Source organism: Sporisorium graminicola, chromosome SGRAM_6 (assembly GCF_005498985.1).
Source record: "Sporisorium graminicola strain CBS 10092 chromosome SGRAM_6, whole genome shotgun sequence".
NCBI lineage: Eukaryota > Fungi > Basidiomycota > Ustilaginomycetes > Ustilaginales > Ustilaginaceae > Sporisorium > Sporisorium graminicola.
The window spans coordinates 793064-810732 of NC_043736.1; the positions used below are offsets into that span (position 1 = coordinate 793064).

The window sequence follows — 17669 nt, forward strand, 5'->3', positions numbered from 1 at the left end:
CCTTGATGGGGTCTTGCTTGTGCTCGACTGTTCACCACCATCAACACGATCTGCGGTTTAAAAAAATGTCGTCGACACTTAGCGAATCAGAGGTGCAAGAGATCTACACGTTCGCGATCGAGCTAGCACGCAAAGCGGGGCGGGCCATCGTGGAGGGATCCTCGCGTCGATTTTCGTCGTCGGCCGGGTTCGATCAGAAGAAGAACACGGCGGACCTGGTGACTGAAACGGACCAGGCTGTCGAGGAGCTCGTCAAGCGGGACATTTCGACGCGGTTCCCTGAGCATGCATTTATCGGGGAGGAGAGCTGGGCGGCTGGGCAGGAGAATGCCATCGGCGACGCGCCCACTTGGATCGTCGACCCCATCGATGGGACGACCAACTTCGTGCACGGCTTCCCGTACACGTGCATTTCGATCGGCATTGTGATTGGGAGGAAGGCGACGATCGGAGTGGTGTATGCGCCCTTCCTGGATACGCTGTACCACGGGTGCGCGGGCAAGGGGAGCTACGTGTCTTCGCCGCAGCACCCAACGCCGGCGCGGTTGCCGCTCGCCGCACCCACGCCGCTGCCCGCGCTCAACCAGGCGCTCGTCGCGTTCGAGTGGGGCTCCGACCGCCGCAGTGCCGTGCTGCAGAAGAAGCTCGCGAGCTTTGCAAAGATCACAGGCGACGCAGAGGGCGGCGTCGAGGGCGGCAAGTTCGCCCAGGGTGTGCGCTCGATCGGCTCCGCCGCACTCAACTTTTGCAGCGTCGCCAGCGGCAGCTTGGACCTCTACTGGGAGATCGGCTGCTGGGCCTGGGACGTGTGCGCAGGCATCGTCATCGCTCAGGAGGCCGGCGCTGCCGTGGTGGGCAGCAAGCAACACGCGAACCAAGTCATCAACGCTGACACGCAACGCTTCAACGAGGTGACCCCGGAGTTGCTGACCGGCCGAAAGTACGTCGTGGTGCGAAACATCGACGGCAAGCACGACGAGGCAAACCGCAAGGCTCAGCGACATATTTTGAACGAGTTCTACAGCTGCGTTGACGAATGGGACCCCTGAGCGGCCTCAAGCCAACTCTTCCGGACCACCAAGCTGCTCAGCTGTGGTCCGTACATAAAGACCAAATGAATGAAACTCACGCTTCTCGGTCCTTCATGCCCGTGATCCATCGCTTGGAAGTGTGTGTCTATTCTGTGCGTGTGAAACTCGAATGGCCACAACCTGGCGGTGCGGTGATGGTAAAGGGTATCAAGGAGCCCTCCCAGACCCAACGCCGAGTGTTCACATCCGTGTACTCGACGCCAAACCCAAGAGAGCCTAATCGTATTGCACGCGGGTATCATGTCCTATCCTGACCTCATCCTCGTCCTCATCCGAGCGTCGACCGCTCCACCTTCTGCCTCTGCTTGCCGCCCCTCGCTCCCTCCAAGATCTTCTTCTCCGCATCATCCAGCTTCTTCTCAAACGCCGCGAGATCTGCAATCGCCAGCCTCGCGCTCTCCCCCGCCGACTGTGGCGGCGGCGACGTCCCGAACATGCCGTTCGTCACAGCATCGTCAAACGGCTCACTCTGACCCGACGCAATCCTCCTCTGCTGTTGCTGCTGCACCTCGACGAAGCCCTTTTCGTCTCGGTAGGCCTCCAACGCGGCGACGGCGGCCTCGGCGGCAGCCCATGCGACGCGGACCGCTTTCACATGCAGGTCGTGACGGCGTACAAAGCGGAGCGCACGGCTGGTCTCGCGCACAGCCATCTGCGTGCCCTTCTCCGTGAGACTGTAGCGCGCATCGATAGCGGCGAGGATCGAGACGAGCTGCCGGAGCAGCTGGTAGAGCTGTGAGGGGAGGGGCGAGCGTTTGAGCGCGCGAGCGAGCGAGGCGGAGAGCAGGATCAGGCGGTCTTCGGCGGACTCGGAAGCGGAAGCGTCCGGCGGCGCGCCGTCGAGGTGGCCCCACTGCGCAAGGTGTTGCTGCTGTTCCCGTGTTAGGGGGCCTGCGGCAGCGGTGGAGGTGGTGATGGCGGTGGAAGAGGACGAGGAGGTGGAGGGGATGGCACCGTCACTGCGCGCGACGGCTCCGAGACTGCTAGCGAGTGCCGACGCGGCAGTGCTTGCGAATGCGACGGCGAGCTCCCACTGCTTGTTGTTCTGGCTGATGGCTCGGCTCCATGCGGTGCGAGGGGTTGCTGTGCCACTGGCCGGTTGAGAAGCGGACCCGCGCCGCGACCCGACAGCCGGCTCGACGGTCTGCAGATCCTCGTCATTGTCCAAATCGGTAATCCGCGGATCGTCCATCCCCTTCCCGACCTCGGTCTTCCTCCCCGCACCACCACCACCGCCACGCGGAGCAATAGCTGAAAGATTCGCAGACAACGCAGACAACGCCCCTGCGCCGATATGCAGCCCAATGTCCAACACACTTGCACTGATCTTTCCCGCCAACGATGAAGATCCGCGCGAAGAAGCTTTCGCCGCCGCATGGGCTCGCGAAAAGTTGGCGCCATCCCCAAAAATCGAGCTATTGGCAGGTACAGCGGTATGGTAGTGGTGGTGGACAACGTTGGCCTGCGTTTGTGGCGACACGGCAGCAGCGGCTGCCTGCTGTTGCAGCTGCAGCTTTTCGCGCTCGAGTTCGAGGTCGCGCTTCATGGCTTCGGCTTTGGCGAGCTCGGCTTTGGCGTCAAAGCCGAGTTTGGCCATGCCTTCCTCCAAGCGTTGTCGGATGTCTTGTCTCTGTTTGCTGCTGAGTCCTGGAGCTTCCTTGTCGGAGATGGCCGAAATGAGGTAGCCCAACGACGAAATGTAGAGGTCGAGCGAGAAGCCGAGATCGTCTTCTTCGTCATCTGGCTCTTCAGTTGAGGTCAGGCTCGCATTGCCGTCAGCACTCGAGCTGTCACCACGACGAGCCAGCTGCCGATTGTCGTCGACACTGCTCCGACTCGACCCCGACCATGCGGCTTGCAACGCCGGTCTCGTCGCAGCCCCTCTTTTCGCCCGCCTCTTCTCCTCCCACACCCGCTCATCCTCCTCCGCCGCCTGTGCAGCTTCCACAGCCAAACTGACTGCCTTATCCAGACGGCGACGATCCAGCTTCACCGGCCTCTTGCCCTCCCCCGCTGCATGGCGGACAACCCCCTTCTCACCAGACACAGTCGTCAGCGCCAGAGCATCGCGCCGACGCGGACTGTTCGTGTCTGAACCCTCCCCATCATTGGACGATGCGGAGGAAGAGGCCGAGCTGGACGGCTGCGAAGAAGTGGCAGCGAAGCGAGCGGGGACCCACGCGGCTGCCAACCCGCGGATCGAGTGGATCGAGCGTGCGCGGAACCCGGCTTGCCTCTGGACGCTGCTTGCGTTGCTGGATAGAGGGTCGTCGAGGTGGCGGGTTGCAGCGGTGCGTCCAGTGGCAGCACTGAGGGACGACGTTCTGGCGTGGGATGCGCCTTGTTGGCGCGTGTCGGTGAAAGACGCAGCAGCGGCGAAGGAGCGCGGTAGTGTTTGATGGTCGTACTGACGCGACGAGTAGGCGTCGAATTGATGCTCTTTGACCGTGCTCTCGGATGGCGGTAGGTGCGGCGAGGAAGCATCCAATTCCTTATTACCCATCGTTGCCGCAGGAGACTGCACCGATGTAGCAGGCGTATCGGTCAGGGATGAACTCATACTCGCCCTTGTTGCTTTGGGGCTGTAGATCAACCCAGTGTCCGAGTCCCTCGCGGTGCTGCTTGCAGCCGACGAAGCCCTCGATCCGACTCCAGGCCTCTCATCACTCGACGACATCGCAGTAGTAGTGGTAGTAGGCGACTCGGGTACGGGGAAGGCGATGAACGACGTCCCCCCCTTCTCGTTGATGGTGGTGGTAGACTGTTTCGACTGGCCCCTAAACCTGACCTCCTCACTCAAGTTATTTCGTGGCGCAACCCGGCTGGGCAGCGTATCTTGGACCGCTTTGCATTCCGCCTCGTCCGCCCACTCGGTCGGCGTAGGATCCGAAATCATGAGCTCCGCATCGGTGCTCAGGCCGCCCTCTCCTCCCCCTGCTCTCGCGTTTGGCAGGGGAGATGAAGCGCTGCCATCGGTAGTCAAGCCGCCTGCACTGGCGAGAAACGATCCGAGCGAGTTGAACGAAGGTAAGAGCGAGGGTGTGCGTCGATGATGTGCTGCTTTGGAGCCAGAGGCAGAGGCGGCGGCGGCGGTGGCCTCAGTGAGGGGTGCGGCGGATGCCGACATTGCTATCGATGGTCGGGGTGGGGTCCGAGCCTACGATCAGCACGGTGCGTTCGTCGGTGATGATAGCAGGCTTGTCGAGAGTGACTCGGTTCACAAAGCACCCCTCATGTCCATGATATCCGAGTGAAAGTTGTGCTGTTGCGATGTGGCTGTTACTGCTGTTGCAATCCGATTCCCTTGAGCTGGTGTGGTGTTCAGGTTGCTTGATGTCGTCGTAGCAAGGTGAAGGAGCGTTTCACGTTTGCAAGGGACCCTGACTCGCGCACTGCGCCAAATAAAAGGGAGAGGAGACCCGTATGCAAGCCATTCCAACTCTGCAGTCACTTTTGCAATTGCTGCAGCTGAACGTGAAAATGCGTCGCGTGTTGTGAGTGTGGGCAACTGAGCATCTACGTATCTACACTACCGAGCCACTTCGGTCGGAATAAACACAACATGAAAAATGAAAAGGGCCGACCCGAGGAGATCTTTGCCTGCGTGATTTGGTACTGTATACAGGTCACAGTGCCGATCGCAAAAATGAAAACTCATAAAGAATCTCATCAAAACTGGCCGAAAAAGTCGTTTTCACGTGGTTGTGCAGATGCAGCAGCGGCGGCAATTGATATGCTTTGTCCTTGTGGTCCGTCATCTCATCATTCGCGCGTCTAGTTGATCCCTCTCATGCAAGGGCTCTCGTTGAATCGGTCGGGTCTGCGATCAAAGTGACAATCAACATTGCAATGTGAAAGGGGGCGAGCTACGGACACCATGGTGGAAATGACTATGACGCCGTGCTCCACGTCAGCAGCCGACGCAGCAAGGGCTTGGACGGCGATTCCTCCTCGCCTCCTGCTGTTCGGTGCGTAGACCGGCGGCTCATCGTGCCTGTACCTTGGTGTCCGTAGCTGGTACTAGGAGAGGTGGCTCGCAACGGCATAGACACCACCGGTGTCAGCGGCAAGTGGCTCGTGGCACTTTGCATCATGGACGACATCGGATACGGATCCACACCTTGATCCACCACGGCCTCGCGACCCGACATGTACACGGCATTGACGTCTCGGTCTCCACCTCTGTGACTAAAACTGTTTTCGTCCTCATTGATGCTACGAGCACCGCTTCCACGCTTGCCCATCAGCTTCTTCGAGCTCTGCTTGAGCCGCACCTGCTTCTCCTTGAGCGTCGCCATCAAGCTGCCCGACTTGCTGCTCTTGCTCTCTCCAACGATGCATCTTGGCGATCCGCCAATGTCCTCAACCCCTGCTCGCCGAGTCGAGCCTGCACCCGCTCCGCTTCTTTGCTCGCTCGTCGACGCAAGCAGAGGCATCGATGCTCCTCGCACATGGGACACGGGGCTCGACGGAACGCTCGCGCTTACCCCGGGCGGCATTTGACGCGAACCTCCAGCTTCGTCCAGCCGCAGAGTACGCATACTTTCCATCGGCCAGCAGATGCCAAGGCCGTCGTAGACCGCCTCTTTGGAATCACCGTCTCGCTGCTTGTGGACAGAGCTACGTCCTTGCGACAAAGGCAGACCAGCACGGCTGCGGCCAGAGTCAGCTCCAATTTTGCGCGGATCCGTCCTCGCTCGCACAGGCAACCTATCTCCGGCAGCGCTTGTAGGAGTCGAGGGATGCGGCCTCGATATCGCAGCGCCCGCCATCAGCTCTGTGTGCACCGAGCGCGCATCTCTAAGCGACGATCCCGAAGTTTCTAGTGCAGCCCCAGCCGTTGAGGGTCGAGTCGCTGCACGCAGAGTGCTTGCACGTATCCTCTCTGTCCGAGCCGGGCTTACGAGCTCAAACCCCCGCGGCATCGCATCGCCCGCTCCCATGTCCCTCTCGCTGCTCAGGTGGCTCTCCGCCAGTGGCGCTGGGTAAAAGCTCGAATCCGCTGAGCTCGTATCGAAACGCACCTTGCGATTGAGATCCGCCGTCTCACCCTGGCAGCCCGTTCTAGCAGCTATCTCACAGGTGGGCTGCGCGCTGCTGATGCTCGAAGCCCCCTGCGACAACGGCGGAGTCGTGTAGCGCGAGCATTCCAACTCTGGGCCCAGCAACCCTGGCGAGGCTGACTTGTCACTTGCTGCTGGCCCAAGCTGAGAATGTCGTCGAGCCTTATCGACAGTCGATGGGTGTGGACTAGCGTTGCTTGTCGCCGAGTACGAGCGTCCACTTGAATGAGCTACTGGAGCAAAAGACGCCCGTGAATACGGTCTCGATGCCTGGAGCATCTGCACCACTTCGTCTGCCGTTGGTCTGAGATCCTGATGGCGGAGCGATCCTTTGAGCGCAGATCGCAACGCAGGGGAACAACCATCGGCTTGAGGCGTCAACGGTACCGGCTCGAGAGCGATACGCACAATGAGCAAAGGCAGCACGCGGCACCATTGGTGGAATCGCGGAACATCATCCACACCAGGCGACTTTTCGTACAGCGGATCAATCATCTCGTCACGGTGTCGCGAAAAGGAAAAGTCGTACGGCGAGATGGTGCTGCTGCTGGGCCGCTGGTCCTCGTCCACTGTCTTGAGCAACAGTGCCTGTACCGTGCAAGCCCAGCTCCAAATGTCGGCACAGATTCCCCATCCTCGTCGCAGATCGCTCAGACCGATATGATATATGCTCCACTGCTCTCGAGGGAGGAAGCTCGCAAAGTCGTACTCGTAGTCTTCCAGCACTGACCGAGCGCGTCCAGAAACGTCAATATACCTCGTCGCTTGAAGCAGAATCTCGGGTGCCATGTAGTAGGGCGAGCCAGTGAGAGATCCAAGCCCTTCACAGAACTCCGGGGCGAGCCGAGTCATAGGCTGGCCGTTTGCCAGCCGCTGACGATCTTGCTCCTCGACGGCGGACCGATTGTTGCGCTCCTTGTTCGGTAGCTTGACGAATCGGCGACTGGCGCCGAGGTCGATGATCTTGACGACACCAGTACGAGGATCGAGCATGAGGTTGGAAGGCTTCAAGTCGCCATGCGTCACGTTGTGCTCGTGAAGGAACTGCAAGGATGGATTTGTGCAAGTAGAAGACATCGTCAGTATAGCAGTCCAGACGCTAAAGCAGGTGTAGCGCGACTTTGGCCTCAACCTTCCAGCGTAATTCGAGTGGCTTCACTTACCTGCAACCCCTGCATCACCTCCAAAGCCGCCTTTTCGACACGCTCTTGGGTCCAGGTAGCATTCGACTTGATCCAGCCTTGTGATGTGCGTTCAGCATCGATCTCGATAAGCTTTTCGAATACCAGCAGTCTCGTTGGAGGGCCATCTTCCTCATCCAGGGAGATGTCCATGGCATCATGCTCATTGTCTCGGCTGGTTCCGTTGGGAGAGAGGTTAGCGAGCAGCTTGACGAGTGGAGGTTCGTCAGAGCGGCCAGATGCTAGCAGCGCTGCTTGGAGGTATTGAAAGATGCGTCCTTCGCCCCTGACGATGCGGACGTGAGCCTTGGAGTCGTCTTGCAGGTCGGCACGTCGGGTCCTCTTGTCCACTAAGCTCGTCTTTTGCAACTCGTCGAAGGAGCCGGAACAAGGCGTGCGGCAGAGCTTGACGGCGACAAGCGAGGCAGGTCGGAGGAAAGAGTTGGTAGCCGCGACGTCCTCGCAACCCTGAGTGCGCGAAGGAGAGTGGCCGTCCTGGAAGTGCGAAGAGGGGGATGAACCCAAGGCAGACGCATGGCGACGTGCAGTAGCAGACCTCAGAGAGAGCGAGAGATCCATCGAGGAAGGCGGCGTGAACGAGGTATCGATGGCGTAGCGGTAGACGCAACCGAAGCCGCCTTTGCCCAGGACGGCGGCATCCGAATCACCGCTGCGAGCCATGCGATTGTAGCGCACCGGCCGCTTGCCGCCCATTGCAAACTCGATGGTGGCAGGCGGACCGAGCTGAGCCTCGGAAGGCGATGCGGTCTGCGTCGCATCGTTTATTGTATTTGCTGGCATGATGGTGGCGATGAGGATGAAAAATGACAAGCAAGGCTGGGCGAAGTTGACCGAAGCTTCGCTGGTTGAAGACTGGACGATGGCAACAGCAAAATGTTTTCAGAGAAGAGCAAGTAGATGAAGAGGAGAAGGAAGATGACAGAACGGTGCCTCATAGACCCTGCTATTATATGCCGAGTTGCTAGCTGGATGTTGTTGCTCTTGTTGTTGCTGTTACTGTTGCTGTTGTTGTTGCTGTTTCTCTTGGTGGACCAAGATGAAATGGAGTGGGACGGTCGTCGTCGAGCCCTGCACGGTGATAATGGGGAACAAACTTGCGAAGGCGATTGATGGAACAGATGAAGTGGTGGGGGTCGAGGCGTGGCTATGCGTCCCCCTGTAGCCGTTCAGGGGGGATGAAGCCCTTGGTCGTCGCTAGGTGTTGTGTCGCTACACACGCCAGTATGGCCAAGCTAGCGTAGTGAAGTATCCCGGATCCGCTTACCTGGAGAGCATGTGGGTCCGATCCGCTGAGAGCATTTGGTTGACGGCGAGTCGAAGGAACCAGCCATTGGGAGGGAAAGCAAGGTACGAGGCTGAGCTGAACGGCGGATGTGGGACCTTGGTGGTGGTTTGTTCGCTCTCTGGAAGCGATCGGAAGCGATCTGAGAGCTGCATCAAAGGCTGGACCGAACAAAGCGATAAAAGTGCAAGTTTGCTCTCCCGGGAGGATGCTTTGCGGCAGGGCGAATGCAAGCAGTGGGAGAGCAGAGTGAGAGCGAGAGGCCGATTGTGGGGCAGTCTCAATACACTCGAAAGAGATCGAAATGTCAAATGAAGAGACGCCTGTCAGCCTCGAAAGCGCTCGCAGCGATACGGCGTGCAACCAGAGGGGCCTTGGCGGGTCAAATGAAGAGTTTGGCCTCAGAATCTCAACTGTAGCCAGTTGAGGTGCTTCTCACGATGAATGATGGCGAGCGAGGCGATGGGTCCGCCCTCTTCGGCCATCTTAGAGTCAACACAATGAACGAAAGAAGGAAGCGGAAAGGAGGATGGCGAATGGAGGCGGGAGCAGAAGGAGAAAGGGGGAGAGGGGGAAGAGGGGGAGCGTGCAATATTGTGTGGGTGGCTAGAAGCGAGAGGGTCCAAGCGCCGCACCGGCCACGCTCATGAGTTGTAGCTTTGGCCAGACGCCTCCTGATCGACTGACACTAGGAACAGAAGAAACGTCATGCAAGAGAGACTGGTCACAAGAGCCTGTCTGCTTGTAGCAAGAGCACGGAATAGCCTGGGTGCGCTCTCTGTCTCTTCTGGCTGAGTGCAGTCAAAGGCAAGGGTGCAAATCTCAACCAGATCAGACGGCATGAAAGCTTCAGAGGATGGTTCGGATGTCGAACGTACAATCTTGGTCACTATGAAAGCTAAGTTTGCGGAAGGCGGAAGAGAGGAAATGAGCGGGCAGCGTCGCAGCGCGCGTCAGCAAGGCAAGCAAGCGGCTGTCGATCTTGCTCTGCAAGCTGCAGCGTCAGCCTCAGCCTGCTTACTTCCCCTGTTGCTTGTCAAACTGTTCTGCATTTCCTGCGTTGCTGTGCAGCTGTGCTGTTGTGGAGCTGTGCTGTTGTGGAGCTGCGGCGTTGGTTGCATCCTGCAGTGCCGCCTTTACCCACCAATAAAGCTTAAACAAAGGTATGTGCGCCGACAGACATGACTTGCATTCGTCACAAAAGAGGGGGATGAGAGCAACACTTTTCTTTTACCCCTCGGCTGGCTGGAGACCAACACTTCGCAACAGCCGGAACTGCGCGCGGCACGCGAGTGTCCCTTAGTGCGCAGTAAAAGCAGCAACAGCCAAGAGAGACAGTGCGCGTGTGACTTTTCGGAGAGCGCCGAATTGGCTTTCCACGCATACACACAGATGCATGCAGCCAGAAGAAAATTCGGCTTCGACGATGCAAGCCATTTCTCTATCTCTTTCTCTCTCTCTCTATTCGATTCGGAAGCTATTCCGCTCATCTGATCTGCTGGAAGCAACTGCTCTAGGTAAAACCACTTTCCATCACACTCCTTCTCTGACCGGGCGAGATCGAAACATGGCTGCACAAAGTTGGCATACGATGAGCTGATTACAGCAGAAATGGATGGAGGGAAATGCTGATCAAGCTCAGGCCTTCTTGGGCTTGAAAGCTCCGCCTCCTTTCCCGCTTTTGTGGCGGTGAGCGAGCACGACAAACGTCGATCCGTCAAAGATGCCCAGCATGTCGTCCTTGCGCATATAACCTAGGACAATGCAAGGGGGTCGTATAAAAAGAGGTCAGCTCTCGTCGCAGCTGTCTCGAGGACCGATATTGACTGCAGCACTCACCATCGGCTGGCCAGAGCAGCATATAGGTGCTCCCCCACTCAAACATGAACGCAAACCATCCAAACGGATCCATGAGGTCGCGGCGCTCGCGGATCATAGCCATGGCATCCGAAAACGACAGCGCATCCTTGTTGTGACGCGTCGAGTAGTCGTCCAGGATGCTTTCGAATTGGCTCTGTCGAAACTGACCGCGTCGGTCGTACGACTCTGTGTCCGAGCCGTGCTTGCAGCGATGGATGTTGGCCACATAGATGCGCATGAAAGGGTCAGGAAGCCAATTCAGAACCCTGTTGCTCTTGCGTGGCAGCGTCGGGTACGAGAACGGCCCGTGGATGATGCCCATCGCCAGGGTGGACAGCACGAAGCCGAACCCGAGCGAAAGGAAGGCCAACATGGTGTCCGTGGGCCAGATGACACCATCGCAGTCGCCATCAAAGAATGCCACGTGCTGTCGTTGGTGGCGAGAAAGGGCAAGGGAGATCAGAAGCGAATGAGGTCAACACGTCAATCCTCGAATCAGAAGACTCTCAAGAAGCGACATGGCGCATCTTCGCAGCTCTGCAGCTTGTTCCGGGAACCCACCTTCTGCATCGCGGTCATACCCTTGGTGCGCTCGAGGTAGTCTTGTCGGTCGCCGTTCGGATCCTTGTACGTGTTCTGAGGAGTATAAGGCACCTTGCTGTCTGCGTTTCCGTACAAGAGCTTGGTGTTGTCGAAGTACGGGTCGACATCGACCTTGCGAGGGACCTCGCCTTGGCCTCCTCCGGTGACGAACATATTGTAGGCTGTCGAGCTGATGTCGGATAGCGATCAAGTGAGGGGTAGGAGTCGATTCGAGAAAGTGTAAGAAACAGACCGAATAGTGCTGGTCGTCAGAGAAGACGCCAAAGGTGACAAGCAGCAAGGGTCTATAAGGCGTTTGACGAGCGAGGGCTCCACTTCAACAGCAAGCCAGAAGACGCGGTCGGCTCCTCCGGAGCAAGTCAGCACCAACTGAGCCAGAGACAGATAAGAGGAGACCAGAGGAGACGATCGTCGAAACCGCTGGTGCACCTTCAGTCCCGATAAGCGGTCCTCAGCTTCACTTGGCATCAGGCTGACAAAAGCACGGCCTCTCATTCACACGCAACGAGGAGCGAAATGAGACAAAAGCCACATGACAACGTGCTACAACTCTGACTCTGATACTCACTCTCACTCTCACTCTCACTCTCACTCCGCTTCAATCTCGAAGTTTGCGCTTCTCATTCGGCTGTCGATGTTCGCAACGGTGCTAAGCCACGCCACGAGAAAGGGCGAGCGAGGCCAAGTTACCTCATCCCAGCTTGTGCCGCTTTTAACTTTTACAATCCAAGCAAGGGTCCTGAAAGCGCACCTGCAGGAAATGGTGAATCAGCAGCTTTCGACACGGTCCGCTTTCTTTTGTTTCTTCTGAAATCGCGCTCGACGCAAAATACATCATCGATTCTGCAGCTTCCTTTCCGCATCGCAAGATCAACGTCGGTCGCTTCCCGCAGACGATCTCGCAGGTCAGATCTCCGACTCACAACGGTCACCTCGCTTTCTCCGATCAAATGCTCTCTCTTCGAAATCTTTTGAGATGGCCGAAAGAACGCCTCTGACACCGCAAATGCGCGCGATGATTGAGTAGTTTGGCCAGGCAAAGAGACAGCGATTGAGCAATGTCGACTGTGAGACTGAAATTTGGCTACTTCTTGCGACTCTTTGCACTCTATACAGGGCTGCGATATGGTCAGAATGCCATCAATGGGAGGCAGCCTTCTCGTACTCGCTGAAAAGCTTCTCGAGCTGCTCCTCGTCGATCTTGTCGATCTTGGGCTTCTCCAAGTCCACAGCGTCGGTTAGCTGGACCGAGTCGCCAAGCAGACCCTTGCAGACATCGAGCAGAAGCTCCTTGACACCGTAGCTGATGGCGGGCGAGCAACAAGACGATGGAAGCGAGAAAGATAGGTCAGTGCGTGCGTTGGGCGAAATAGGCCAGTCTATCTCATATACTCACTTGGCATCGGCAGAGATCTCGCGATACGGATGCTCCTTCTTGCGAGGGAATTCGATTGCTTCTGGTTTGAGTTCTCGGCCCTGTCACAACGTCAAGACGAAGAGCATGGCGAATGAGAGTTAGAGGCGGTCAGTGCGTCGTGTTCACCCTTGCTTATGGCACTGAAGCTCGATACCTTCAGTCAAAGGTAGATTGTCAACACGAGCGGCGACGAAGGATCAGAAGACTTACCTTGATGTCATCCGCCTTCGTACCAACAACGACGATGGGGAGCGGCTCGCTACCTCTGCGTCCGTTGGCCTTGATAACAGCATCGTACCAGTCCTCCATGGCCGTGTAGCTGTCCTCTTTCGTCAGGTCGAAGAACACGATGGCGGCGTCGGCGGTGCGGAAGAAGCCGTCGTCTGGCAGTCCACCCTTGGCGTGCAGGTTGGTATCGAAAAGGTTGAGCAAGACCTGGCCAGCTGAAGTGTGCAGCTTGACCGGATACTGCGTCGTCTTGAGCGCCTTGATCTCCTTCTTGTTCGACTTGGCCGACCTGACGCGGGTGGCAAATGTGGTCTTGCCCGTGCCGAACTGACCGGCCAACACAACCTTGTACTCTTTAGCGGAAGCCATTGTGATTAGGAGGGTACTTTAGAGATGATAAGAGGGAAGCAAAGGTAGGCAGCGAAGGATGAAGTGGTGAGAAGATGATGAGTCTCGATCGTGTAGTTGGGGCCAAGAGGAAGAAAGCGTGAGCGGATTCCAAACGAAAACGCTCGCGCCACCCTGAGATCCCAGTGAATACGCGGGGCATTGATTAGCCGAGGCTCTCTTTTTCTCCGAGTCTCTCTCAAAATAGAAACGCCGCTCATCCCTTCTGTTTCGCTCTGCTTGCCTCCGACTCCCTTCGTCTTGTCTTCTTCTTCCAAACCCTGTCTCGAACTAAAGCAAAGCTCTGCTCCATACGATATCTGAAGCATAGCAACTAGAACGAGCTCGTCTTGACGGGATGATGTTCTCTGGGCAAAGCGGTGTGCTCGGTGCTGCCAGAAATGACATCAAAAGGCGTAAGCTTCCTGAATCATGAATCGGGATAGCAATCTACCGATGTCTACCAAACGTACTAAGATTCAGGGTCCTCTGCGTGAGCATGTCAAGCAGCCACCTTCCCAGGGGGAAGATGATATTGTATTGCAGCAAAGCGCATAGCAGCGATGACGAGGCTGCTGTGTCGAGAGCAGAAGGCCATCCTCGTTGTTCCTCTTCTCATGATTGCTTTGTATGTTTCTTCTTTATTGCGTCAGCCCGCCCTCTACACGACTAAGCGCAAAGCTGCGTCGAAATTTCGTGATTCGAAGACAGCGGAATGACTTTGGTGTGCGGAATGACTTTTGGTGTGTGAACTTCAAGGGTCCGCTTTGGGTGGCAGGGAAAATTCGCCCAGCCAAGAGCACGGACCCTGGAACTGTCGTCGTCGACCTTTGCTATAACCTGATGAAGTGAGCATCTCACCATCATCTCAACCATCAGAATACCTTTTGGCCGCCAGCCCTTTTCGAAGGAAAACGCGACCCAGTCTTGGCTGTTCTCTCGACTGGCTCGACTCGGAGCGCGCCCGAACGAGTTTATATTCGCAAGCACTTCTCTTCACGCCTTCGGATGCCCCGAGGCGCAATCTAGACCAGCTTTTGTTGCAGACAACCGCAAGCTTCCCCTATGACCGCGCTGACACTGTTGCTGTCATGGCGTTGAACCGCTTGCTCGTGACGCTCGTCCGTCACGGAGAGTCACAAGACAATCAGCAAGGCGTTTGGGCCGGCTTCCGCGACACGCCCCTCACCATCAACGGCGTCAACCAAGCAAGAGCCTTGGGCCAGTCTTTTGCCAATGTACCGCTCACCGCCATCTACTGCAGCGACCTAAAGCGCGCAGCGATGACTGCCGACGAGATCCTCAAATCAAATCGCTCCATCCCGCCGCCTCCCTTGGTGCAGTCCAAATCGCTACGAGAAATCAACTTCGGACAGGCCGAGGGTCAGAGCTATGCGCAAGCTGAGTGGATGGCAGGCTCGAGTGGCGACAATGCGCGCAAGTTCCACTTTCCCGACGGCGAATCACTCGAAGAGGTCAACGCCAGAATAGCCAAAGCGGTGCGCCAGTTCATCCTTCCACGCATCGAAGCGCTGCGCAAGACGCCTGTCTCTCGAAACGGTGCTGCTGTTGCGAGTGACATTGTGCATATCTGCATCGTTGCTCACGGCATCGCCATTGCCGAGCTCCTACGCGTCTTTATGGCACTTCACGACTCGTCATCTGCCTCGTCAAGTCCATGGCCAGATCCAAACTCTACCTACCAGCGAGTACGTCTCGAAAACACCGGATGGTCTCGTCTCGAGATAGCTGTGCCGCTCCTAGGCGACGCCGAGATTCCTTCAGGAACGGACCCTGACTCTTCAGCATTGCCAACTGCGATTGCGAACGAATCGACGACCCAAGCGACCACACCTTTAGCTCGTTCTGACGCGCAGCCCCAATACACCGATTTTGGCGAGGTGCAGACCGACCTTGTTGAGGGGCCCGTCGATGCAAAGCAAAAGACGCTCGCCAATGCTGCTCTGCCTTTATCCGAGTCGGCCGCGGCGCGCCCCATCTACGTACGCATCCTCTGCCAGAATCAGACCGACCATCTACGCGGCTTCACCTCGCAGCAAGGATCCGCCACTTCGGCGGCCAGCATGGCCGCGCATCTGGCTGGCGGCGGTGCAGTTTCCAAGCCATCGGCGGGCGCCACTTCGGGCTCAGGAGCCGCGCTGCCGTCTCAACCCGCTTCGGCAGCTGCAGCCGCCGCCGTTGGCCTGCCATCTTCGGCAACCCTGGCATCGATCGCTTCCAACGCCACCAGCTCTTCCAACCACCCCAGCACTGCAATCGGCCCATCTACACCGGCGACAGGTGCCGCTTTGTCTGGTATCGGCACGTCCAAGAACCTCACAACCACTCCAGCATCCAGTCGCAGTCTTAACTCGTACGACTCCAGAATGATGGCACGAGAACTCGAACGCGCAGGTGCTGCTTCCATGCTCGCTGGATCCGAAGCAGGTCCGTCATCGTCGAGCAGCACAATCGGCTACTATCCTTCCTCTGCTTCGTCCTCCACACTCGCAACTGATCGTCACGGCTCGATCAGCGTAACGGGAGGAGCTGGCGCAGGTGGCACAGTCGATCGGCCGGGCTATCCCTCGTCGCCAGGTGTTGGAGGCACCCTGGGAGCCCCTCAAACTCCCAATACCCAGTTTGTCAGCGCTGGCACGCCGGGAAACGTTGCAGGCGCAACTTCTCCGAATCCAGGCGGAGTCAGCTTCCCATTCGGTCCGGGCACTTCGTCGGACACCTGGCAGATGATTTGCATCCGCGTCTTGCCGCTCTTCAACGGCGAGGCGCTGCGCACCAGCATCGAAGAGATCAACGAGATGGTCAGCCTGCACGTACGCAAGACGCTCGACCGTGGTCATTCCCATGCTATCGAATCCCTCACCCTCGACTTGATTTCACTGACGTCAACAGGAACGTTGACGCTCAACTCTAAACTCCAGGGCCTGCAAGATACACGCCTCTTGTTGAGATTGGTGGAGGTTTGGACGTTTTTCCTAGGCCAGGTGCTTCCTTATTGCGAAGCCTGCTTCCTCCCTTTCCATACCGACCCCACGCTGCGCAGTCTTGTCGCCGCCGGCTCTTCCACGTACAGCACGTCAGCAGGTGGGACAGGTAGTAGCAATCCTTTCGGCACGAGCGCCCACTATGCGCAGTCCGGAGCTGCAGGCATCCTATCAGGAGCGGCTAACGTCAACTTGGATTTACAACGCATCGACGTTCGCAAGATCCTGCTTGTCGTCTTTCGAGACCAGGTGCTTATGCCCATCAACGAACGACTCTTGTACCTTTTTGCCCATCTCACGGAGCTGGATCCCGCCTTCTCCGCTGCAGAGGCCACCAGCACCAGTGCTGGCGGCGGCGACGACGATAGCATCAAGCAAGTCTCGTTGCGTCTGTTGCAGATGATCAGCGTGCTCGCCAGTATACTCAGTGAAGACGAGGCACAGGATGCCATGGACAATTTGTTGCGTGCACTACGCCTCGGATCCAAGGGTGCTTCCAACGGACGCAACCGCAGCGCCGGAGAAGGTCAAGGTGCTCGTGCCGGCTCGCCCACGCATAAGAACAACCGACGAGGCTGGATGGCGCAAAAAGCGCGCAAGCATGGAAACGGCTCGGATTCTCAGGGCGAGATCAGCACATTTGGCAGCGTCTACAGTGGAGCTGGCCATTTTGGCACCGCTGCGCAACGATCGTTCTTGTCGCGGCCGAGCCATATGTCGAGCTTCAAAGATCCGCTTGCCTCTCGCTTCGGCGCGGAAATGACAGAGGATGAGTATCTCAGTGCGCTGCGATCTCCGGGCGGCTCTCCGGCCATCCCGACGCTGGGTCAGCCAGATGCCCCTGCTACGGCAGCGGTGGACCAGACGGGGGCGTTGTTCGCAGCAGAGACACACGCCTTGCAGGCAAGGTCGGGCCATGATCATTCTGCGACGACGCCGATGGCTGGATCGCGGACGAGCCTGCCTGTTGCATCGGATGTGGACGAAGGGGAGCCAGCGGCTCTCCCGACCGCACTTGCAGCATGAAATCAAAACAAACGATGTAGACATTCGCACGCCATGCAGCGAGGATGTCAGCAGACCTACATGAGCGTCCAATATGCGACAACCAGGTCCGGGCTTCGAAATGCAGAGGGGAAGCCCTTTGACAAACGCGAATGCATACGGTATACGTGCCAGCAGCTCGACTTGGGTCTGTCTTGATTGACAAACACGTTAGAGCACCACAGGATGAAAGTCGGGATTATGCACAGCAAAAAAACGGGTTGCATCAAAGATGACGGAAGTGCGCCGACGAAAGAGGTTGGCCGAGCCTGCGGGAACGACATATTTTCCTGATGTCGAGTCAGAGCGTCGTGGTTGTGGTCGCGTAATGGATGCAGACGTGCCAATGCAGGTCCGCCATGAGCGGCTCGCTGATGGCGACGAGAGTGTTCTGAACTTGGCCAAGGGGGGGAAAGAAGACGTGGACAGATAGCTCGAGCTAGTTGGCCGGGACGGATGATGCCATCGGAGTTGAGGCGTTTTCAGA

At 57.6% G+C, this 17669-nt stretch overlaps 6 protein-coding genes across 6 annotated transcripts; 2 read left to right on the plus strand and 4 right to left on the minus strand.

Moving 5' to 3' along the window:
- Window positions 1–65: 65 nt before the first annotated feature.
- On the plus strand, window positions 66–1049 carry EX895_005408 (uncharacterized protein; the record flags this gene model as incomplete). Its single annotated transcript, XM_029886000.1, has 1 exon — window positions 66–1049. One exon carries the CDS (start codon window positions 66–68, stop codon window positions 1047–1049), a length of 984 nt encoding a protein of 327 aa, XP_029737852.1.
- A 310-nt stretch (window positions 1050–1359) lies between these two features.
- On the minus strand, window positions 1360–4218 carry EX895_005409 (uncharacterized protein; the record flags this gene model as incomplete). The annotated part of the gene is made up of 1 exon (XM_029886001.1): window positions 1360–4218. The coding sequence occupies one exon, from the start codon at window positions 4216–4218 to the stop codon at window positions 1360–1362; it is 2859 nt and encodes a 952-aa protein (XP_029737853.1).
- A 763-nt stretch (window positions 4219–4981) lies between these two features.
- On the minus strand, window positions 4982–8136 carry EX895_005410 (uncharacterized protein; the record flags this gene model as incomplete). Its single annotated transcript, XM_029886002.1, has 2 exons — window positions 4982–7198; window positions 7318–8136. 2 exons carry the CDS (start codon window positions 8134–8136, stop codon window positions 4982–4984), a joined length of 3036 nt encoding a protein of 1011 aa, XP_029737854.1.
- A 2140-nt stretch (window positions 8137–10276) lies between these two features.
- EX895_005411 (uncharacterized protein) lies at window positions 10277–11254 on the minus strand (the record flags this gene model as incomplete). Its single annotated transcript, XM_029886003.1, has 3 exons — window positions 10277–10392; window positions 10478–10925; window positions 11060–11254. 3 exons carry the CDS (start codon window positions 11252–11254, stop codon window positions 10277–10279), a joined length of 759 nt encoding a protein of 252 aa, XP_029737855.1.
- A 987-nt stretch (window positions 11255–12241) lies between these two features.
- Window positions 12242–13115, minus strand: EX895_005412 (uncharacterized protein; the record flags this gene model as incomplete). The annotated part of the gene is made up of 3 exons (XM_029886004.1): window positions 12242–12404; window positions 12498–12577; window positions 12729–13115. 3 exons carry the CDS (start codon window positions 13113–13115, stop codon window positions 12242–12244), a joined length of 630 nt encoding a protein of 209 aa, XP_029737856.1.
- Window positions 13116–14224: 1109 nt separating this feature from the next.
- On the plus strand, window positions 14225–17164 carry EX895_005413 (uncharacterized protein; the record flags this gene model as incomplete). Its single annotated transcript, XM_029886005.1, has 1 exon — window positions 14225–17164. One exon carries the CDS (start codon window positions 14225–14227, stop codon window positions 17162–17164), a length of 2940 nt encoding a protein of 979 aa, XP_029737857.1.
- Between the last annotated feature and the right edge of the window lie 505 nt (window positions 17165–17669).